This window comes from Onychomys torridus, chromosome 15, assembly GCF_903995425.1.
Source record: "Onychomys torridus chromosome 15, mOncTor1.1, whole genome shotgun sequence".
NCBI lineage: Eukaryota > Metazoa > Chordata > Mammalia > Rodentia > Cricetidae > Onychomys > Onychomys torridus.
This window is the reverse complement of record NC_050457.1, coordinates 24,322,176-24,345,861: the sequence shown is the minus strand read 5'-3', so window position 1 is coordinate 24,345,861 and position 23,686 is coordinate 24,322,176. Positions and strand designations below refer to the sequence as shown.

General features: G+C 44.2%; 1 protein-coding gene across 1 annotated transcript; it reads right to left on the bottom strand.

Annotated features, from left to right (window-relative positions):
- Nucleotides 1–4,576: 4,576 nt before the first annotated feature.
- Nucleotides 4,577–22,857, bottom strand: Ccdc125 (coiled-coil domain containing 125). Its single transcript, XM_036207460.1, has 11 exons — nucleotides 22,534–22,857; nucleotides 20,505–20,563; nucleotides 18,733–18,819; nucleotides 16,322–16,399; nucleotides 15,520–15,605; nucleotides 11,532–11,614; nucleotides 10,625–10,740; nucleotides 8,648–8,755; nucleotides 7,123–7,276; nucleotides 5,967–6,098; nucleotides 4,577–4,639 (listed from the first exon to the last, which is right to left on the bottom strand). The coding sequence occupies exons 1-10, from the start codon at nucleotides 22,832–22,834 to the stop codon at nucleotides 6,013–6,015; spliced, it is 1,158 nt and encodes a 385-aa protein (XP_036063353.1). The 5' UTR covers nucleotides 22,835–22,857; the 3' UTR covers nucleotides 4,577–4,639; nucleotides 5,967–6,012.
- Nucleotides 22,858–23,686: the final 829 nt, after the last annotated feature.

The window sequence follows — 23,686 nt, the reverse complement described above, 5'->3', positions numbered from 1 at the left end:
GGAAAGGTACAAAGCTACACAGAGAAACCCTGTCTTGAAAAACCAAAAAGGAAAAAAAAAAATCTTTTCATGCCAATACCAGGACTGCATATGTAATTTATCTAATGTGCATACTTAATATTTGTGAGATCATAAAGTGCATGCATTTTCTGTTAATGTTGACATTATTATGTTGCCATGTAGTTATTGATTTGTTATGTCCACACAGAGAATTATGCCCTCGAACAATCTGGAAGAAAAAAAGTGATTTTTGTTGTTTTGTTTTGGAACCCCATTGGCACATTGGTATTTCACAGCATGTGGCTATCTTGCATGTATTGGTTTTACCATCTGTCCCTTTATTAGCCATTCAGACACCAAGTTGACCAACTCATGATGTGTATTTTATCAGAGACTGAAAATAGCAGAAACTAAGGTTGGAACGGGCTAGCCTTAAACCACCGAATAGGTTGAGAGCTGCAACAAAAATGTAAACATCCCCTTAGTGGAGAGTAGGCGGTTGATGACAGTTCAGCACACAGCTAAAGTCTGAGATAGTAGTGCCAAAGGAACCAGTAACACTGAAAATGTGTCTTAGCAGATTTTGTGTTGTGTGTTTTCAGGTATGGTTGCTCTATGTTGCCCAGGCTGCCCTAGAACTCAGGATCCTCTTGCCTCCTGTTTCCTGTGAGCTGGGATTACAGGTGCATGCCACCGTTCCCAGCTTCTTCCCTGCTGGGTATAGGGGATTACACTATACAAATACATGGCCCACTGTATGGTCATACTAAACCACTGTTTTTAATTTTTTGTTACACTTGTGTGTGTTTGTGCACGGTATTTGTGTGTGTGTGCGCGCACGTGCGCACACATAGTACAGAACATGTGTGGTGGTCAGAGGACAGCTTGTAGATGTTGGTTCTCTTTCACATGTAGGTCAGAAAGCCCGAACTCAGGTCGTCATGCTTGATGGCAAGCGCCTTTACCAGTTGATCCATCTCACTGCAGACTTGGGTTTTAATGCCTTTTGGTTTGAAACAGGGTCTCTACAATATATAGCCCAAGGTGGCCTCAAACTCTGCCTCCCAAGTGGGATTACAGGCATGCGCTACCACGCCAGGCTACTAATGGGCTTTTGTATTGCTTAGAGCCTTGATAACCGTTTTAAGATACCTGTACTAGCCTTAACACATCTGTAAAGCATTTCCTGCCTGTGTGCAGGGTAAGATCCTAGCTGGATCAGATACGAGCTTTGCAGATTTTTTAATCTTTTTAAAAAACAAAAACATAAAAAGCCTCTATAAAACACATAGGCCTTTTTGTTTATAATTTCTCTTTGGTTTATAGAATTTTTTTCTGATAGAGAAATACAGAGGTTATACAATGTCCCTGTTTCCTTTCATGCCCTTCTCCCTGTTACACTTCCTACCAGAGAAATCGTGTGGGTACGCTTACTGACTTTTCTGTGTGTTATACACATGTGTGCTTGATGTGTTAATACATGACATTCCCCACTTGCGGGGCTCCTCTGGAGATTGTGTAGGTGTGTTTCAGTAGTTCCTACAGCTCTAGCTTTCATGGATGTGCCTTATTCCCCTGTGGGCAGACAAGGATGTCACCTCTCCCCATGTTTTCACTTGTGCAAACAGTAGCCTGGCCTTTGTGGGACTCTATTTAATCCGAATAGAACGAGTGTGAAATAGTCACTTCTGCTGTGAAGTAGATGTAATAGTTACTAAGCAAAACTGTTACCAAGTCCTTCTGAATGGGCATTTTTGTTGTGGCTGACAGAGACACACAGTGTAGCCCAGGCTATTCTTGGCAACCCTGCCTCAGTCTCCCAACTGAGTCATAGGCACTGAGTGACTTCATGGTTCAAAGCCGTGTGATGATTCTTTACTTTTCCTGTAACTGTCTAACAGTTACCAGTGACATCAAGTAAGATTACGACATCCACAATCTAAATGGAACAGTGAAATGTCATAGTCAACTTGGGGACAGCAAAAGTATTCTCCTTATATTCAGTGTTTCATAATGAAGTCTGACATTTTGCTTGGCAGGGACATATTTTGAGAAGTGCAGTTAGGGGCTGTTGCCATTATTCAAACAGTGTACATACAGTCCGACCTCGCGAGGCTATGTCATCTAATGTTGTATATGTGGCTGATGACCAGCATGTGGCTATATAACTTAATAACTAGAAAGTTGAATTGTTCATACCATTTTCCAGTGATTTCAATAACTTTTAATCTGATATCCAAATCTTATTAAAATCACATGGCAGGCAGCTGGGCACGGTGGCCATGCCTTTAATCCAGGCACTCGGGATGCAGAGGCAGGCAGATCTCTCTGAGTTCCAGGACAGCCAGGGCTACACAGAGAAACCCTGTCTCCAAAAAAGGGAAAAAAAAAAAAAAAAAAAATCAGATGGCAGGCAAACGCATAAACCCTACCTTTATCAGGCAACTTCAGCTGAGACCTTTTCTGGGACCATCACATCCACTTCCAGGATGGAATGAGAGAATTGCTAAGTAAACATCTGTTAGGTTTGGTACAGATGTTTTACTGACCAAAAAATACACTGTGAAAGGCACCAGCAATTCGTATGAAAGCATTGCCAAAATCCCACCATAACTTTTCCCTGAAGTTAACAAAATCATTACAACATTCTGAATGGCAAATAAAAAATTCTGAGAACTGCAGATAAGGGCTTTTAAGATTAGCAGTTGGTCCTAAGTATTGTTTGTTATGTTGATATTTATCTGACCTAAGATCCATATAGTTACTCTAAATAAATACTACGATTGTAATGGTAATAGTAATGGTTTTTGTTTGTTTTATAGTAAATGTGTGGGTTTTTTTGTTTGGTGGTTGTAGATCAGTCTGGTCTCTAATTCAGACTTGTCTGCTTCTGCCCCTCGAGTGCTGGGATTAAAGGTATGCACCACCACGCCCAGTTTTATTTGTGTCGGGAAGTGTAAGTCACAGTGAAGTGTGGAGGTCAGAGAACAACTCTTGGGAGTCGATTCTCTCCTACCTTATGGGTGCTGGGGATCAGACTCAAGTCATTATGTTTGGTAGTGGGAGCCTTTACCCCCTGAACCATGCCATGGGCTCTAGTTTTGGTTTTGAGACAATTTTGTGGCTAGGTAGCATCCAGGTTGTGCTAAGGTTTGCAACCCTGAGGCCTCCTGAGCATTGGGTTTTCTATTGGATGTACCACCACATCCAATAGAAAAATTACTTCATAAGAAAATCATGGTGTGCCGGGCGGTGGTGCACGCCTTTAATCCCAGCACTTAGGTGGCGGAGGTAGGTGGATCTCTGTGAGTTCGAGGCCTGCCTGGTCTACAGAGCGAGATCCAGGAAAGGTACAAAGCTACACAGAGAAACCCTCTCTCAAAAAAAAAAAGTCAGCCTTAGGTCTTGCCCACCTTATTTTTTGAGACAGGAACTCTCACTGGAGTCTGGGGCTCTCATATTAGGCTAGGCTGGCTGGCTTGGAAGCCTGAGGGATCCACCTGCCTCTACATTCTCCATCAGCCCAGTTACAGATATGCTCCACTGTACCTGGCTTTTCATGTGGCTACTGAGGACCAAACTCCGCCTCATGCTTGCATGGCAAACACTTTACCAACTGAGCTGTCTTTCCAGCTCCATAAATAACTTAATTTTTTCCTAAGAATATTTGTTTATAAGATAGATAAACATTGAAACTGTCAAAATATGGAAAAGGATTTTATAAATAAAATGTCAACATAATACATTTCTTATAGAATACAATACTAATACATTTCTTATAGGACATGTGTTAAAGGTTTGATTACTTAAGCTGCATCCTAAAATTAAAAGGGAGGGATGTGGTCAAAACACATATTGTTAATACATGTATTAAGATATCATAATGAACTTACTACTTTGTAAATTACTGTGCTAATAAATTTTAAAAACATCTAGAAAGCATACAACTTATCAACATGTAATTCTTTTTCTGTTTTTGGCAACAGTCTGTAATCTAGTCAGCCATCAAATTCACAGTAGTCTTTTTGCCTAAGCTTCCCAAGTATTGGGATTTACAATTGTCCTCCATACCCTGTGTTCTTTCTCAAAGTTTTTGCAATGCTGAACATCAAACCCAAGGTCTTCCTGAAACTCACTATGTAGACCAGGCTGCTCTCAAAGTCAGAGATCTGCTGTCTGCCTCTGCTTCCAGAGTGCTGGGATTAAAAGCGTGCACCACCACGTGCTAAACCCAAGGCCTTATGCACACTAACCAAGTGTCCTACCTCTGAGATACATTTTCAGCTCCCAAATCTTATTTTTAATAGCTCTAATTCTAATTTCAACTGGTTTATTTTTTAAATATATTTGACGGCAAAGAATAGGATCTTTTAAGAGTTCTTGAGCAGTCTGAATCTCTCTGGGGATGCCAGACTGAACAAATGCAACCCACAGGATCAGCAATGTGAACATGTGAGTGTGCTGGATCATGCCAAACACAGCGTTCTGAAGCTTCCGGCCTGGCAATTGTGAATGGAACATTGTGGTTGGTGGGAATTTTGTCTTTATTCTTTGCGGCCGTGTCCTTGTCTTCCAGCGCCCGGGCAAGCATGTAACTGACCTTTCTTTGATGGGCCAGTGCCTCTTCCTTGTCATTCAGCTGTGAGCAGAAGTTAGGGATGTGCCAGTTAGTGAGTCCAGACATGTGCAGGCAAAGGGCATCCATCAAAGGGCTGCATCCTAAATAGTAACTTCATCGTATTTAATCTTGACTCAATGCTGGGGGGTTAAGTGAAGTTTTAAAATTTATTCATGAACATGTTTATATGTGTACCATGGAATGCGTGTGGGTGTTGGAGAACAACTTGCACAACTCAGTTCTTTCCCTCTACCATGTGGGTCCTGGAATCAAATTCAAGTTGTCAGTCTTGGCAGCAGGCTCCTTTACCTACTGGCCATCTTGGTGGCTGAAATTGTGCGTGATTTTTTTTTTTTTATTTTCAATTTTTATTTATGTATATGTATGTATATGTGCCATGTGTGTGCAGGTACCTGAGAAGTCCAGAAGAGGGCGCCAGATTTTTTCCAAAACTGGATTTACAGGTGGTTGTGAACCACTCCATGTCAGTGCTGGGAACTGAAGTAAATGCTCTTAACTAAAGAGCCACAAAGCCCTCTCTCCAGCCCCAGGATTCTTTTTTTTTTTTCTTCTTTTTAAGGGGGTGGGGGTGGAGGGCAGCAAAGAGGTGGCTCATTAAGTAGGGTACTTGCCATGCAGGCTTGCTGAACTGAGTCCAATCCTTGGAACACACATACAGGTGGAAGAAGAGAGCCCATCTACAGAGTTGTCCTCTGACATGACACATGTGCCATGGCATGCCAAGCTCATGCATACATCACACAAACATACAACAATAATAAAACTTTCTTTAACAAACCCAGCCAGTTATTGTTACTTCTCTCTAACCCTGTAAGTCACGTAGAGACAGGGAGGATTGTATGTACGTATGTAATCTCACGTACTGACTTCTGAAAGAATAGGTAAAGCTGTATCTAAAATCGTTTTTATGTATTTGTATGCAAATAAATTCATCAGTAGAGCTGCAGTGTGTCTGCTCTAAGCACTTGCCTCAGTGTCTCTGTTTAGTAGCCGCCTGTGGAAGGGTGCCAGGCCTGATTGCAGGTTGCATTGGTGACTTAAGGGGACTGTGACAAAGTGCCTGGAACATGCCAATACCCGGGCTGCACATAAATGCAGGCCACTGAACTGGTTGGAATGAGTCACTGACCCCCCTCTTCAGGTGTGGGGCTTTAAACCTGCACAGAAGGGATCTGCACAGAAGTGGAGAGAGTTGGCAGGGATAGGATACAGCATGGAGCCCGGTGGACAAAGGGCTTAAGAGACTAGTGAGGATAGTCTAGAATAGGAGTACGGATTAGCTGAACCACTGCCCCTAACGAAAAGCAAGCGAAGTTCCCGTACTAACCAAATCTGTTAGCATCTTAAAGACATCTTGCGGGTGGTCTTGGTTTTCAGTCCTCTTCGAACTGTTTTCCAAAGGGAGTATCCCCAGCAGCCTCTGCCCTAAGGTCTTCTTTCCTCCTTTGTGATTGACATCCTGAAATTCAGTGGGAGAATCCAGCTGAGAAAAATACACTCATTGATGTTAATCGCAGTAAAAGAAGTATCTGTGTGCCGAGGCTAATCAATTCCTAAATCCAGAGGTCATTCCCACCAAACCACAAGGACCAATGCTGTAGGTTGCACAGCAACTTTGTGGAGTCAGTTTCTCTCCCTCCTGTAGAGGAAAAATTAGTAGTCATTGTATCTATGGTAAACATTAGAATGAAATAATTGCTTTCACTGTAGCTAGGGAAAACTTTGGAATGAGTAGTTGTTTTCCAGAAGTACTTGGACCTCAAGACATTGTGGAAAACAGTGATTGTTTGCAGTAATCTATAGATCTATTTTTCTGAAGGAGCTTTACAGCCTTCGCATGATTTTTGGTTACAAGATGGTCCTGGCACACCTGGATATCTTGAATTCTTGAGTACTGCAAACAGTACGCAATAAGGACTAAGGTGGCTGGGTGCGATGTTTTCCTTCAGAGAACATACAGGTTAGATCAGGGGCTTTGGAATGAGGGACTTGTTTTACCCAAAAAAACACCTGTGTAACAATCAATAAATACACAGCCTTGGCACAGCTGTTCAGGGTTCAGTTCATAGAAACTGCTCCTCCCTGCCGCCAGAGAGTCTAAAATTCATCTTGGAGTGACCCTCTTTCTTCGACCCACCCTGGAAATACAGAACACCGGCCACCCTCCACTTTTGGGCTCAGGGGTCAAAATCAAGTTGTTGGGCTTGTGTAGTAAGTCCTTTTCACGGCTGAGCCATCTCTTCAGCCCCAGCACGTGCTAAATTTCAAATGAACGACAAATACATGGGAAGTTTCAGTTCTATCAAGTAGAGCAGGGGATTTGGTATGAGGGACTTGTTTTAAACCCCCCCCCCCAAAAAACCCACCTTTTGTGTATCAAAATCACTGATTTTGACTATATCTCAGAGCAACTAACCCCCCCACTCCCCACCCCCACTCCCCACCCCCGCTCCTGCTCACCCCCCTTCCACTCCCCCAGTTACCATCCTCTTTCAAGTGTTGCCTGTTAATCCACTTATCCCCGTGAGCCAGTCTCAGGGCCTGGTAGTTCGTCCGCATTAGTTGTTGCTCAAAAGCAATTCTGAATGCATCTGCCATTATATGAGCCTCTTCCTTACTTTTCTGCAGAATTTCCAACTGCAAGAGAGGTGGGGAGCCAGCAGAGGTGAAGGGAATCGTTTTTTGCATATGAATCGCTGTATTCCTAGCCTCTCTTTCCCTTGAGTTGGTCTGCTTAAGTCAGCACTGGCCCACCTGACCAGCACTCCAGCCCAGATGCCAGCAGCCCGCCTTGTCTGTCAGCTCCCTGCCAATCCAGGTCTTGAAACTCCCGACCCTGGCTTGGCCCTGTGCCTGTCCTGCCCCAATGCACAGCTGCAAAGAAGAAAATCATTGCCCAAGGTTGCATTTCAGTTTGACCTTTGTAACACCGGGCCTAGCAGAACTTGAGTCGGATCCATGTGGTTATATGCTGTTCTTAAGGGGTAGCTAATGTTTGGCTGTTAGCCTTCCTATGTGGTCTAAAGGCTTTAAATTCCTTATCTTCAAAAAAAGGTGGGCTGGAGAGATGGCTCAGACGTTAATAGCACTGTCTACTCTTCCAGAGGTTCTGAGTTCAATTCCCAGCAACCACATGGTGGCTCACAACCATCTGTAATGAGATCTGGCGCCTTCTTTTGTATACATAATAAATAAATAAATCTTTAAAAAAAAAAAAAAAAGGTAAGACAGTGGCTGGGCATAGTGGCGCATGACTTTAATCCCAGCACGGGGGTGGGGGAGTGGGGGGGGGGGGGGGGGGTGGAGCCAGGTGGATCTCTGAGTTCAAGGCCAGCCTGGTCTACAAAGCGAGTTCCAGGACAGCCAGGGCTATACAGAGAAAACCTGTCTTGAAATAAAAAGTAAAACAGTTTTAGAATTTTTGGCAAATTACAAATTTGGTTTGTAAACATAAACATTCATAATTAAAGTCCAATTATAAGGCCAACTATCAGATGACTAAAGGTCTGGCCTGTTGATGATAAACATTCTATTTCCTCCAAGATAGCGATCCTGTTAACCTATGAAGGAACTGAGACTTATTCTGCCCAAAGCCACACAGGGTGCTAAGACACACCACTCCTCAAGTGCATAAGCGTTCCTTCCATTTCAGATAAGCATGTTCATCTTTCCACTACCAGTGTTAATTGTAGTGATTTTACGTGTAAACACACCTTTTCCCTCTATTAATTTGGCCTCTGTGATTTGGGGGGTCATGTATAAATGAGAAAATACGAATTTAAGAAATATTAACTGCACACTGAGTCAAACAACTTTACATGGCTTCAGATTCCAAGCCATGTATTCTGTGTGCTTTGGAACCTGGAAACGAAATCTAGTGTACAAGTTAACATAGAACCAAGCCTGGGTTCCTCAGCCAGTGACTCCTAAAACGAAGTTCTTTCTTGCAAATACTGCCATTTATCCTACTGCTAATAAAGAGCCGGCACCAAGGCGTCTGATAAATACCTCCTGTCTGAGCTGAAGAACCAGTCTCCGAGTGGATGCTGCCATTTTGGCACAAGAACAGGGGCTCCCTCCAGGACCGTGACACAGGCAGGCTCCGAGGACTGCAAGCTTGAAACCCAAAGGCATTACCTGTCACCAAGTGTCTCGGCCACATACAAACACCACCACCCCACAGCCATGCACGTCAGTCAAGCCTCTGATCCAAGAAAGTGGAAAGTGTGTGTGTGTATAAGAAATATACTTTTTGAAGAAAACTTAGGTGAGGAATTCATGATCTGAGTGGAAATGAGATGTCACCACAAATGAGACATCATGACTCGCAACAAAAGCTTCCAAGAGTTTACATTTCTTTCTTCCCACTCTCAAAACCTTTAATCCGTATTCATCTCCAATAGCTTGGAATGTGCAGCAAGAATTTCGCCTAACTAAGGCGTTAATACTAACTCCCACAGTGAGTACTTCCCGTGATAGGCGTGGCCTTACAGCCAGTATTTCCTGAGTCCATCTCCTCCAACAAGACTGTGCTCGGAATGAATGGTCAGTTATATTATTCCCCTGGGGAAAGCAATCATCCTTCCACTCTGGGGCTGGAGAGATGGCTCAGTGGTTAAGAACACTGGCTGTTCTTCCAGAGGTCTTGAGTTCAATTCCCAGAAACAACATGGTGGCTCACAACCATCCATAATGAGATCTGGTGCCCTCTTCTGGCCTGCCGGCACACATGCAGGCAGAACATTGTATAAATAATAAATAAATAAATCTAAAAAAAAAAGAGCACTGGCTGCTCCTCCAGAGGTCCTGAGTTCAATTCCCAGCAACTACATGGTGGCTCACAACCATCTATAGTGGGATCTGATGCCCTCTTCTGGCATAAAGGCGTGCATGCAGACAGAGCACTCACAAATACATATATAATAAATAAATAAATCTATATTTTAAAAAAATCGCTCTGCAGGTTGGGGATTTAGCTCAGTGGTAGAGCGCTTGCCTAGCTAGTGCAAGGCCCTGGATTCGGTTCTTAGCTCGGGGGGGGGGGGTGGGGGGGGGGGGGGGGGGGGTGGGGATGGGACACACCGCTCTGCAGTCATGCACTCTATTTTAAACTATTTCTTGTAAAATGATAGCAGTGACGTTACTTGGCCCTGGCCCCTCAAAACTTGACTAAGGCTGAAGTGAAGAACAGGGTCACTCCCGGCTGACCACTGTAACTCAAAGGGAAGCAAGCACCTCCCCTTTGTCCCCCCATTGCACCAGCCAGGCCCACTTACTAATTTAACGGGAAGTGGACGGTCCACGTAATACTGTACCCTGCATTTCAAAGTTTCATAAGGAACTTACTATCAAATTACCTAACTCCAGTCTGCTTAGGTGTAAACCACTAGCCGTGTGTGTGGCTGGGGAAACTACGCCTCATTCCTCTCTCACCTCATGTGGGGTGCAGAGTTTGCATCAGAGTGGGAGGGTTAAACAAACGTGTCAGAAGAGCTGACCCTTGCAAAGGACAGTGCAATGCTTGTTCTTGGTGACAGATGCTTTCTCTTTTTTTCTGTGTTCTCCATTGAGTGGAAGGCGTGCTTCTTCTAAATCCCGAGGCCCTTTGACCCTCACGAGCTAAACTTCCGCATTGTAAACCACAGACATACAACACATCAGCCCATCTCTGTTCTGGGCCTGGGTAAGCCACAGGTTCCCTTGTCGCTGTGGGAAAACAACAGAAGCTACCCAGCCCTAGTTCCGTGACACCCCTTTTGCAGCCTCAGTGAGGATAATGTGTGAAAGTCCTGGGGAGGCTCCAGGGGTGTGTGCTGCAGCTGTGAAAGCCAGGCATGGTGGCAGCAGTTGGACAATCCTATGGGCCTCTGGCACCCGAGCAAGTGTAGCTGAGTATGCTGCTGTCCTTGAGCAGCAGCAGGGAACAGAAAAGCAGATGGATGTTGTACCTCCCAGCCACCTCCCAGCCACCTCCCAGCCACGTACCTCGAGACCTGACACCTCTGTAAAGCCACTGTCCTCCTGACCCATGTTCTCCTGAGCCATCTTCTGCTGTTTGATATCAAGCATGGCGAGGGCCTCCAGATACCGCTGATTCAAGACTAGGAAGGGCCACACACGACAAGGTTAGTCCTCTGAGGCCAACCGTGGCCTCTCTGTGGAGTTACACCAAAACCATACACTCATTTCTTCTAAGCAATATGTACACCAGACAGTGTACAAGACTGGGCCCCATCCAGAAAACCTATCTGATGAAGTAGGGGTATCTTGGGAGAAAAGCGATGTGTAGTAGCTACTTCTCATGGGGAAGCCTCTTAACTTTGCCACCCCAGCCTGCTGTTTATTTGCTCTAGGGAAGTTTGTAGGTTTTCGTTGTTGTTTTTGAGACAGGATTTCTCTGTAGAGGAGAGGAATTAGCATCTTTTCTTAAAAATCTGTAAGAAAGCTGGGTGGTGGTGGTGCACACCTTTAATCCCAGCACTCGGGAGGCAGAGGCAGGCGGATCTCTGTGAGTTTGAGGCCAGCCTGGGCTACAGAGTGAGTTCCAGCAAAGGCGCAAAAGCTACACAGAGAAACCCTGTCTCAAAAAAAAAAAAAAAAAAAAAAAAAAAAAATCTCTAAGAAAACCCAGCGCCACCATGTTCACCAAATGTAAGGGCTATGCAACATACGATGTGGCTTTTACATGTGAGTGTAAACCTGCCTCAGCATCACGTTCTGCTACCATTCTATTCTGCTTTCTGGAGAGAGGTTGATCATTTATTTATTTATCTGGTTTTTCTTTTACAGATGGTTGTGAGCCACCATGTGGGTGCTGGGAATTGAACTCAGGACCTCTGGAAGAGCAGGCAGTGCTCTTAACCTCTGAGCCATCTCTCCAGCCCGAACTCACCAGCATTTTCAGACTTGAGCATTTTGATTTCTTCTGTTTTCACCTTCAGATTCTCTCTGAGAACTGCACTGTCACAGCTTAGTCTAGAAAAAACAAAAACAATCTAGATAATTAAAATATTAACACCTCTTCCACGAGCACACACATTTTTATTTCTACAATGTATTACAGGTTATTTATTTTATTTGTGGGAGGCACAAAGTACACATGTTGGGGTCAAAGGGCAATTTGTGGGAGTGGGTTCTCTCCTACTATGTGGGTCCTGGGATTGAACTCAGGTCTTTGGGCTTAGTGGCAAGTGATTTTATCTACTCAACCATCTCACCCACCTTCAACTTATACTCTTAACTCTTTTAAGAGTTGAGAAGTGAGTTCGAGGCCAGCTTGGGCTACAGAGTGAGATCCAGGAAAAGCACAAAAGCCACACAGAGAAACCCTGTCTCGAAAAACCAAAAAAAAAAAAAAAAAAAAAAAAAAAAGAGTTAAGAAATAAACAGGCCCAGAATTCACATTCATTTATATTAATGTAATTTTAATTCAATTCAATAACCGTTTGGACAATGACCCTGTGCTTAGGTCATCTTGGGTCCTCACATAGACCTTGAAAACTGGTCGACACCAAGTCACTGTAGGCCGTGGACTCTAACCACTGGACTAACTAAGCTAATGAGGAAGCTAACAACAGAAAACTGCATGGGGGAGGGCATGTGAGAAATCTATACCTCCTGCTCGATGCTGCTTTAATTCTAAAAAAAAAAAAAAAAAAAGAGGCAAGCCTAAAGTCCTTCACTGGGGGATGGGCCAGAGAATAGCCACCCATGTTCCGAGGGCCATTATTCAAAATAGCTGTAAGGCAGAAGCAAGCCCCAGTGGCCATCTAGGATGGAAGGAGTAAACAAAATAACCAGCCCGCTAACGTAATGGCACACACCTTTAACCCCAGCACTCGGGAGGCAGAGGCAGGCGGATTTCTGTGAGTTCGAGGCCAGCCTGGTCTACAGAGCTAGTCCAGGACAGGCTCCAAAGCTACAGAGAAACCCTGTCTCGAAAAACAAACAAACAAACAAACAAAAAACAAATATGATCTCTTCTCGGAAGAACATTGGAAACCTTGGAAATTCTGAAACATGTTACACAGAGGAACTTTTCAAGACAATTAAAAAGGAAAAGTTCTGTAAATATGAAGCACTCGGAGTAGGCAAATTCAGAGAACAGAAATTGAATGTCAGTAGTCAGGGGCTGTGGGAGGCACCCATGAAGAGTAGCTGTGTGATGGGATTCGGGGTGAGTGCTGGTGATGGCTGTACAGTGAACTTCTCTCCATGGATTTTTATTTGTCTGGTGTAGCCTGGGCTGACCTTGCACTCTCTAAGTAGCTGATGATGATCTTGAACTCCTGATTCTCCTGTCAGGGGCCCAGAGTCTTGCTCTACAGCTTACACTTAACTCCCCCTGCTGGCTTCCTAGCGTCATTACAGGCTGTGTCCCCACACCCCGCCTCATGAGATCCTGTCTTTTGTTCTGGAGACAGGATCTTGCAGCGTAGCCCTGGCTGGTTGGATACCACTGCAATCCAGGCTGGCCTCAAACTCACAACAGTCCTGCTCTAGCCTTGAGTATTGATGTTTCGAGCCGGCAACCCCATGTGGGATGTGATGTCACTGAACTATACGTTTTAACATGGTCAAGATGGTAAATGTTATGTTAGAGTTCATATGATTAAAAAAGTACAAAGGAGGAAGAAAGGGCTGGCAGTGCAGCTCAGGGGGGGACCATCTGTCTAGCCTGCAGGAATGCATGAGGCCCTGGGATTGACCTCCCTCCGGCACTGCAAAAATCAAACAAGAAAAGCAGCAGGGCTCTACTGAATAACAATGGGATTAGTTACAAAAATTTCCTTAACTATCCAGCACCAGAAGCTTAGCAGGAGAAATAAATCTAGCTAAAACAGAATCCCAGGGGTCAAGAGCACACAGCACTCTTGCAAAGGACCCAAGTTCAGTTCCCAGCACCCATGTCAGGCAGCTAGAGTTAAAAACTCTGTAACTCTAGCACCAGGGATCCAATGCCCTCTTCCAACCTCTGGGGGCACGTCCACTCACTCACGTACACATAGGCACACTTAGACATATATGTGTATAATTAAAAGTAATAAAAGTAATCTTTAAAAAACAAAAACACAAGCCAGAGCTTATCAAGCTTAAAGCTTTAATAAAAATACCAAGCTGGGCGGTGGTGGCGCATGCTCAAGGCCAGCCTGGTCTACAGAGCTAGTCCAGGACAGGCTCCAAAGCTACAGAGAAACCCTGTCTCGAAAAACAAAACAAAACAAAACAAAACAAAACAAAACAAAACTACCAATCAATTGGACCAGTCAGATAGCTCAATGGGTAAAGGCATTTGCTGCCAAGGTTGAAGACCAGAGTTCAACTCCTAAGATCCACATACTAGGAGAGAATCAACTCTTGCAAGCTGTCCACTGACCTCTACATATGCACCACTGTGTTCCTGTGTCATGGCCACCCACCCTCATTAGTAAACAAAGGTGATACTTATCAAGACATTGCATGATGATATTGTTGCGATTACTCTATGCTCAACTACAGGCTGACTTCAGATTATTAAAAAACTGTCATGAGAGGGTTGTTGGGGGTATAGCTCTGTTGGTAAAGTGCTTGCCTAGTACCCAGGAAGCCCTGGGTTTAGTCACCAGCACCACATAAACTGAGCAAGGCAACACACACCTATAACCTCACCCCTCAGGAAGTGGAGGCAGGAAGATCAGAAGGTCGAGGTCATCTTTGAAGAACCTGTGATACACAAGGCCCTTGTCTCAAAATAAGTAAATAAATATAATCATGATAGTAAAGTTCCCCAACTAAAAATGAAATGTAGGGCCAATGAGATGGCCTAATGGGTAAAGGCATTTGCGCCAAGCCCGATGGCCTGAATTTTCTCCCCAGGATCCACATGGTGGAAGGAGAGAGGGAATTCCTACAGGTTGTCCTCTGACTTCTCATGCTCATGTAGCATGTGCTAGCCCCCCACAGATTAATAAATACATGTAAAGCAAATGAGAGAGAGAGAGAGAGAGAGAGAGAGAGAGAGAGAGAGAGAGAGAGAGAGAGAGAGAAAGGGAGAGAAAACATGAAATAGGTTTCCTGAGGTTCCAGGAATTGGTTTTCACAATGAATTTTGCTTTCTTTCTCTAATTTTCCCCACACAGGGAGTATAAACCCAGAGCCTTGCCCACCCATGCATATAAAGACACACCTAGACAACACAGACAGTTTAGCTGGGAATGGCAGTACACTTCTTTTTTTTTTTTTTTTTTTTTTTTTTAAACTAGATAAACTAGAGACTTTATTGGAATTTCACCAATGTTGGGGCAGTACACTTCTATAATCACTTGGGAGGCTGAGGCACACCAACCTAGGCTATGTATTGACAGCCTTTCTCAAGAATAAGAAAAAAAGGGGGAGGGAGTCTAGAGAGATGGCTTAGTGGTTAAGAGTGTATAATGTGTTTTTAGAAGACTCCATGGGCTGGAGAGATGGCTCAGAGGTTAAGAGCATTGGTTGCTCTTTCAGAGGACCTTAGTTCAGTTCCCAGCAACCACATGGTGGCTATTTGCCACCTATAATGAGATCTGGTGCCCTCTTCTGGTGGGCAGGGATACATGCAGATAGAATACTATATACATAATAAATAAATAAATCTTAAAAAAAAAAAAAAAAAAGACGACTCCAGTTTGGTTCTCAACACCTATGTCAGGTGACTTAGAACTGCCAGAACTCCAGCTCCAGGGGTTCTGATACCCTCTTCTGCCTAAAACTACATTTCAATTAGATGCATTTCAAAATGTTCCTTGGGAAAATTATGGACGATACCATCCATAGCTGGACTGAGGTTCTGCCTCGATTGTAATGTAACTGCACAGCATGCACAAGGCCCTAGGTCTACTCCTCAGTGCCATTCATGTACAAACCTGTCATATTTTTGGGTCCAAGATTCCTCTATAGTTTTAAATCTATCATGATCAAATTCCATTTCCCACCGCAAGGCATTTATTTCCTATAGAAAGAGAAAGAGCACCTTCAGATAAAAAAGTAAACAAACAAACAAAAAAAAAAGAGCACCTCATGGAAAATTATCAGTATAAATCATTTTGAGTCACAGAATGAGTGAAAGTCATTTAAATCATAGAACAATTCAAAGAAAACGCCACTCAGAAGAGTCAATGGCATTTGTAAAATTCATCGAATGGATTTTTTTTTTCTTAGCACTCAGACACACTTTGCCAAAGCTCACTGAACACAGAAAATGAAATTGCGAACTGTTTGGGTTCAAAATTTGGTTGTACTGAGCCCAGATTTCTGAGAGCCCACCTTTGCCCATGCAGACACCAGAAACTAAATTTACTCTTGGGAGTCTTAGCCCAAATGGTCCCATCAAAGAGGAATACAACTGACGTACAAGAGTGACATCTATGATGATCCTAATTCCAGACACGCTGGGGTGCTCGGAAACACGCTGGCCCTGCCTGGCGCACAGGACCAAAAGGAAGACAGATGAGGCATGCTAAGTTGCCAGACCTTCTGCTTCCACAAAAGGGACCTAAAGAGGCTGTACTTTACCCATGTGACAATCTGTTTTAAAATGTAAGTGTCCAAAGGACAACCATCAGAGATGAGCACTCCCGGCCGGAGGGTGACAGCCCCGTGCTGCTCCTAAGGAAATGACATTTACATATTATCAGACTGAGCATGTCAAGGCTGACACCCAAATACCTTCTCCAGCGCTCTCTTTTGTTCTACAGTTTTTTGAAGCACTGTTTGTGTGTGGCTTGTGGCTCTGTCAAGCACTGCCTAAGGGAAAAATAAGAAAAAACATCAGTATAATTAAGTTTTAAACATATCTATTTGCATAATATATGCATATATTACCATATACATGTTTTATTTTTTAAAGATTTTTTAAATTTTCAATACGCATGCTTTCTTTTTTGGTGGGGGGGGGTTCAAGACAGGGTTTCTCTGTGTAGCTTTGGCGCTTTTCCTGGTTCTCGCTCTGTAGACCAGGCTGGCCTGGAACTCACAAAGATTTGCCTGCCTCTGCCTCCCGAGTGCTGGGATTAAAGGTGTGAACCACCACCGCCTGACTATACTTTATTTTATATATTTATTTTCAATGTCTGTGTATCTATGTATAAATGTGCGCATGTGGGCTGGAGAGATGGCTCAGTGGTTAAGAACACCGAATGTTCTTCCAGAGATCATGAGTTCAACCACATGGTGGTTCACAACCATCTGCAAAGAGATCTGGTGCCCTCTTCTGGCCTACAGGGACACATGCAGGCAGAATACTGTATACATAATAAATTAATAAATCTTTAAAGAAAAAAAGTGTGCATGTGTGTGCAGGTGCCTGAGGAGGCTAGAAGTGGGTGTCCGATCTCCTGGAGCTGGAGTTACAGGCAGCTGTGAGCTGCCTGACTTAGGTGCTGGGAACCAAACTTGGGCCCTACACAAAGGCAATATGTGCCGTCAACTGCTGAGCCATCTCTCCATCCCCACATTTTAATTTAAGATAACAGAATATTGGCAGGATGAGACAAGCACGTCAACAATTCTTTGTGAAGACAGAGTTTAAAATTCAGGAGATCGGGCTGGAGAGATGACTCAGAGGTTAAGAGCACTGACTGCTCTTCCAGAGGTCCTGAGTTCAATTCCCAGCAACCACATGGTGGCTCACAACCATCTGCAAAGAGATCTGGTGCCCTCTTCTGGCCTGCAGGGACACATGCAAGCAGAACATTGCATACATAATAAATAAATAAATCTTTAAAATTCAGGAGATCTTTGCTTGGCTCTCCCTTCCTCCCAAATGTGATTGATTGAATGAGTTTTCTTCTCAGGAAAACACACACAGCAGTGTTATTCACCACAGTCAGAAAGAAGAAATAAGTGTGATTTACACCATCTGGTGGCATGCGTGGCTATCCAACAGGCTATTAGAAACAAAAAAAAGTATCACCGGGCGGTGGTACTGCACACCTTTAATCCCAACCCTTGGAAGGGAGAGACAGATCTCTCTCTGGGTTGGAGACCAGCCTGGGCTACAGAGTGAGTTCCAGGACAGCCAGGGCTGTTACAGAGAAACCCTGCCTCAATGAACTTAAAAGGGGGAGAAGGAGGAAGAAGGAGAAGAAAGTACTAATCTATGTTATGACATGCATGAACCTCAAAAGCATGGTAACTAAACGATTACAGGCACTAATTGCTTGGTTGTGTTTGTTTGAAAGAGAAAAGACGGGGCTGGAGAGATGGCTCAGAGGTTAAGAGCCCTGGCTGTTCTTCCAGAGGTCCTGAGTTCAATTCCCAGCACCCACATGATGGCTCACAAGCATCTGTAATGTGATGTGGCGCCCTCCTCTGGCCTGCAGTCATACATGCTGTATACATAATAAATAAATTTAAAAAAAAAGAAAAGAGAAAAGGCAAAAAGACAAATCCATTAAAAAGTGTAGGTCCATGAATCAGGGACTGCCATCAGAAATAAGCCATTATTTGCAAGGCTCATTCTTTCTGTTTTCTTTTGTTTTTAAGATGTGTTTATCTGTTATGTGTTCTGTCTGCATGTGTGCCTGCACATCAGAAGAAGGTGCCAGATCTCATTGTAGATGGTTGTGAGCCACCATGTGGTTGCTGGGACTTGAACTCGGGACCTCTGGAAGAGCAGTCGGTGCTCTTAACCTCTGAGCCATCTCTCCAGGCCCCTGAAAGACTCATTCTTTTAAATAATGAAAATGCTCTAAAATTAGATTCTAGTGATAGCAGTACAACTCAGAGGTTAGTAAAAATTAACTGTATACTTAAGGATCAGGAAATTATGCTATTAAAATATCTGTATCTCAAAAACCCAGCAATATTAAGCACTGCTACTTTTATTTTATAAGGTGAAAAAAAATCACTAATTACTGTTGGTTATTATTGTTGTTGTTGTTGTTGTTGGTGTTGGTGGTGGTGGTGGTGGTGGTGGTGGTGTGTGTGTTTTTCCAAAACAGGGTCTCAGGATGTATGTAGTCCAGCCTGGTCTCAAACTCTCAATTCTCCTGATGTGCCTCTGGGGTGCAGGGATCATAATTCCACTTATTATTGGAATGTGTTAAATGACGAAACATTCAGAAATAAATTCTTACCATGCTTTGAAGGATTTTCAATGCTTCCTCTTTACCTTCAAGTTGTCTTTGAGATGCTTCAAGTTCAGTTTTCAAAATCTCTACTTCCTGAGGACAGAGATACAGTAAGCCTTCCTGGGTGTTAAAACATGCAATCCCTGATTTGTCAACCTGGCTAGTTCACATTTACCCTTAAACAAGGCTGTGAGTTCCCACAGACATTGCAGAGAGCCAATCAGGCTACAGCCAAGAGCCTCACTTGACACAAGCCCACTCAAGCATGTGGCTCGGGTAGGCCCAGACCTTCTCCCCCATTCTCTCTGCCTTGGGCAAAACCATTAGATTCCATTCCTAAAGCTAGCCCCCAGGGTCCATTCCCTTATTTGGACACTTCCTCCTCCTGAGGCTGACTACCAAGGTCCCAGTAGCAAAGTATTGGTGTTAACCAATCAGAAGCCCTCTTTGGCTCATCTAATTAACATGCCCAATCAAAGTTAAACACCTCATCCTAACACAGGGTTTTCCCCTTTACCGTTAGAGACCACCGTTTGCCTGTGTGCCACATCTGTCTCCTCTCTCCAGAGGACAAATCCCCTTCCTCCTCTTCCCGTCCCCATCTCCTCTACCACCGCATCCTGGTCCCTTCTAACACGGACCTCCCCCTTTTCTCCTCTTAAAAGTTACACCTGCAAGGTCATTGCGCTGTTTTTCTGCCTGAGTCAGAAAGCAGCTGCTTTAACTTTTTACTTCCTGCTTAATAAAGGATCTCTCTGTGAAAGCAGGTGTTTGGGTGTGGTTTGTGCCTGACTGGGGGTCTGGGAGGGAGTCCCCGCTGTGCAGGGGTCCCCTTCACAGTTGAAACAAAGTCTGTCTCTTGTTTTTATCCACACAGGCAGGCAGCTAATCATGAGGAAAAGAAAAATCTTGGTGGTGTTTTCTTTTAGAAAGGGTCTCAAATAGCCATATTCTCAGCTCAGCATAGTAGCGCATAGTTTTAATCCCCAGCACTTGGGAGGCGAAGATAAGGCGTCTACAAGGAAGCAACATCAGTTTTTCCCAGCAGTCTAGATAGGTCTAGAGAAGCCGGACAGAAGTGGTGAGTATGCTTACATGAGAGGACTTTTAGAGACAAGAACCAGGGCCAGCAAGATGGCTCAGCAGGTTAAGGAGTTTCCCAACAAGTCTGACCACCCGAGTTCGATCCCTGGTACCCACAGGGTGGAAGGAGAAGATCAACTCCAGCAAGTTGTTCTCTGATATCCACATGTTTATTCATGTATTTTTATGTAAGTCGCATATACACCTGTATGCCAGAAGAGGGATCAGATCCCATTACAGATGGTTGTGAGCCATCATGTGATTACTGGGAATTGAACTCAGGACCTCTGGAGAAGCAGCCAGTGCTCTTAACCACTGAGCCATCTCTCCAGCCCCTGATATCCACATGTATACTGTGCCACAGACACCCATACAAACACAGAGAAAGAAAATGAAAGAAAGAGAGAGAGAGAGAGAGAGAGAGAAAGAAAGAGAGAGAGAGAGAGAAGGAAGGAAGGAAGGGAAAGAGAGAGAGAAAGGGAGAGAGAAAGAAAGAAGGAAGGAAGGAAAGAGATAGATAGATGGATACATAGATGATAGATAGATAGATAGATAGATAGATAGATGGATAGATAGATAGATAATAAGAAATGGAGGCCTGTTGAAAAGTAGGAGGGAAAAGATGAAGGGAAGAAGGGGAAGTTTGGAGAAATGGATGGGGGTATAATACTCACTTGATAGCATGCAGGACATACCTCTAAAGTTTCATGAAGACGTTGCCTCAATTGTTCATTTGACAGTTCTGAGTTAGAATCTATTGGAGGAAAAATTGAATAGTTTCTTTAGTTAAATACAGGGCATTTAGTGGGGTGTGGTGGCACACTCCTTAATATTTAGCACTCAGAGGCAGAGGCAGGTAGATTTCTTTGAGTTTGAGGCCAGCCTGGTTTACACAGTGAGTTCCAGGACAGCCAGGGCTATGTAGAGAAACTCTGTCTCAAATGTCCCTGCCTCTGCAAAATACAAGGCATCTGCTTACAAATATTAAATAAGTATTTTCTCTAATTTGCAAAATTAAAAAAATTATAATAAGATAACTAATGATAAAAATACGAACCCTAGGGCTGGAGAGATGGCTCAGCAGTTAAGAGCACTGGCTGCTCTTCCAGAGGTCCTGAGTTCAATTCCCAGCAACCACATGGTGGCTCACAACCATCTATAGTGGGATCTGATGCCCTCTTCTGACATAAAGGTGTACATGTAGATAGAGCACTCACATACATTAAATAAATTATTTTTTAAAAAATTAACCCTAAAATATCCATGAGTTAAAATGTAGTGGGCAGCCATTCCAGCTTAGATCTGGAAGTTCCAACCCCCACTGAGGCTTTGGTAACTGCCACGACCACAAGGCAGGCCGAGAGAGGACCCTGGAGACCCAAGATCCAGATGGGCCGGCTCTCTTGGTTCCTGGACCCTGGACGCTGGAGGTAGACCAAGCAGAGTTCTCCAGAGAACACTGCCGGACTGCGCCATACCTTTCACAGACCCTTGTTACCTATCCCCTCACTTGTAAGTTACCCCACAAAATAAACCTCCCTTTTAACTGCGTGGAGTGGCCTTAATAATTTCACCAATATCAAAAGATTTGTGGCTTTGAAAAAATAACTTCTATTATTATCTGTAGTGGAATATTAAAAGGGTCGTTGCACTTGGCATTTACTCTGGAGTGATGGCCACTTAGGCCTTGAAATAATCTCTTGTAAATAATCAGTGATTGTTTATCTGAGATTTATGGGGTTGCTCTCTGTTGGGAATTTCAGAATTTAGCATAGCTTCTGTCATAAGTCATTTCTGGCAAGTCTGGAATTTTTTTTTTTTTTTTTTTGGTTCTTCGAGACAGGGTTTCCCTGTATAGCTTTGCGCCTTTCCTGGAACTCACTTGGTAGCCCAGGCTGGCCTCGAATTCACAGAGATCCACCTGCCTCCGCCTCCGGAGTACTGGGATTAAAGGCGTGAGCCACCACTGCCCGGCAAATCTGGAATTCTTATGATTGTGTTTGCTTAGGTCATGGTTCCTTAAGACAACTTCTAGTTCTTATGAGAGACTTTGGTGTTTGGGGATCGACTTGCTAAAAGGCCTTCTATGTATCAATTAAAAAAAAACAAACAAACAAACAAACAAACCGGGCTGGAGAGATGGTTCAGAGGTTAAGAGCACAGACTGCTCTTCCAGAGGTCCTGAGTTCAATTCCCAGCAACCACATGGTGGCTCACAACCATCTGTAATGAGATCTGGTGCCCTCTTCTGGCCTGCAGGCATACATGCAGGTAGAACACTGTATATATAATAAATAAATAAATCTTAAAAACAAAAAACAACAACAAAACAACTACATAACAAAAAAGGGAAAGGAGGTAGGTAGCTACCAGAATCACAAGCACGATATTAGAGCAGACTTGCTACTGAGCCTCATGACTGCTGCCATACTCCAAATAAACCATCAGCTACTTCTGAACTCCCTCAACTCTTTCAAGAGAATAAGATGCCGGACCAGTCAGGCGACTCAGCAAGTAAAGGCACCGGCTACCAGGCCTGCTCACATGACTTCCATCCCTGGGACCCACTGGGTGGGAGGAAAGAACTCGCTCCAAGCTGTGGCATACCTTGGCACGTGTTTGCACCAACCCCCACAAATAAATCAATTTAATCTGGTTTTCACCGGGTAAGAGCACTGATGATACCCACACGGGAAGGAAGGAGAGGGAGCCCCCAGTTCTCACCGGAGCTGCTCTGCCGTCGGTAGCCGGGCGCTGGGCATCGGCGAGCGCACGGGTCCCGCCAGCCCTTATTCCTGGAGTGCTGGAACCCGGTTTCGCTTCTTTCTTCCCCGTTTTGTGGAAGTGGAGGAGGGCTCAAGTTCTTCCCCTCGGACCTTTTCTTAGATGTAGTCGAACACGAAACTTCACAAAGACCGCCAGGTCTTCTTCCGAGGCCATACCCAAGGTCACCTTCCGTCATATCATCCTCCTCTGCCCCCCAGATGTCCTCGGTCTCACTCGAGGACCTCCTCACTCTGCTCATTAGCCAAATGCAGCAATCCCTCTTTTTTTTTTTTTTTTTTTTTTTTTTTGCCCCTAAAAGACACCAAAACATTTAGTCAAAGAGATGCCTACACGTGTTCACAAGGGGGAGGGGGGGGTGGGGAGGGAAGGGAACTGAGAGATGGCTCAGCAGTTAAGAGCACCGACTGCTCTTCCCGAGGTCCTGAGTTCAATTCCCAGCACCCACATGGTGGCTCACAACCATCTGTAATGAGATCTGGCGCCCTCTTCTGTCCTGCAGGGAGACATGCAGACAGAACACTGTATATATAAAAAATAAATAAATCTTTTGAGAGAGAGAGAGGCTGAAAAGATGGCTTAGCAGTTAGAAGTACTTGGTGTTTTTGCAGAGGACCAGAGTTCAATTCCCAGTACCCACAACTACCTATAACTCCAGCTACAGGGATCCTCTACCCTCTTGTGGCCTCCAAGGGTACCTGCACACGTGTGGGATACATATAGACAAACAGGCACACACTTACACATAAATAAACTTTAAAATGCAAACAAAACAAAAACCGAACACACAAATGCCCTTTGCAGTGCTCATTAGAAGTATTTAACACCTCAGGTCTTTCTCCGCAGGCGAGGGCCCCAGGTCTGACTTCAAAGGCAGCGGAGGCTTGACATGTGAATCCGGTACCCTACTTACTGACCAGGGTAGAGCAGTCCAGTTACTGTGGTGACAGACAGAGGACGTTAAGACGCAAGCGTGTGAAGGAGCCAGTTCCGTGTGTACAGGTCTGAGAGTGGTTCAATATTCAGAAGGTGAAAGAGGCCATACCCAAGGTCACCTGTGACAAACACTGTTACAGAAGGACTGTCGCCTCCT

Excerpts from the sequence above, each read along its gene's own strand:
- Ccdc125 (XM_036207460.1), bottom strand. The coding sequence starts at position 22,834 with ATGAGCAGAGTGAGGAGGTCCTCGAGTGAGACCGAGGACATCTGGGGG. Across the intron at positions 20,564-22,533 it reads CCGACGGCAGAGCAGCTCCG|ATTCTAACTCAGAACTGTCA; the intron begins GTGAGAACTGGG and ends TTCCTCCAATAG. Across the intron at positions 15,606-16,321 it reads AAAAGAGAGCGCTGGAGAAG|GAAATAAATGCCTTGCGGTG; the intron begins GTATTTGGGTGT and ends CTCTTTCTATAG.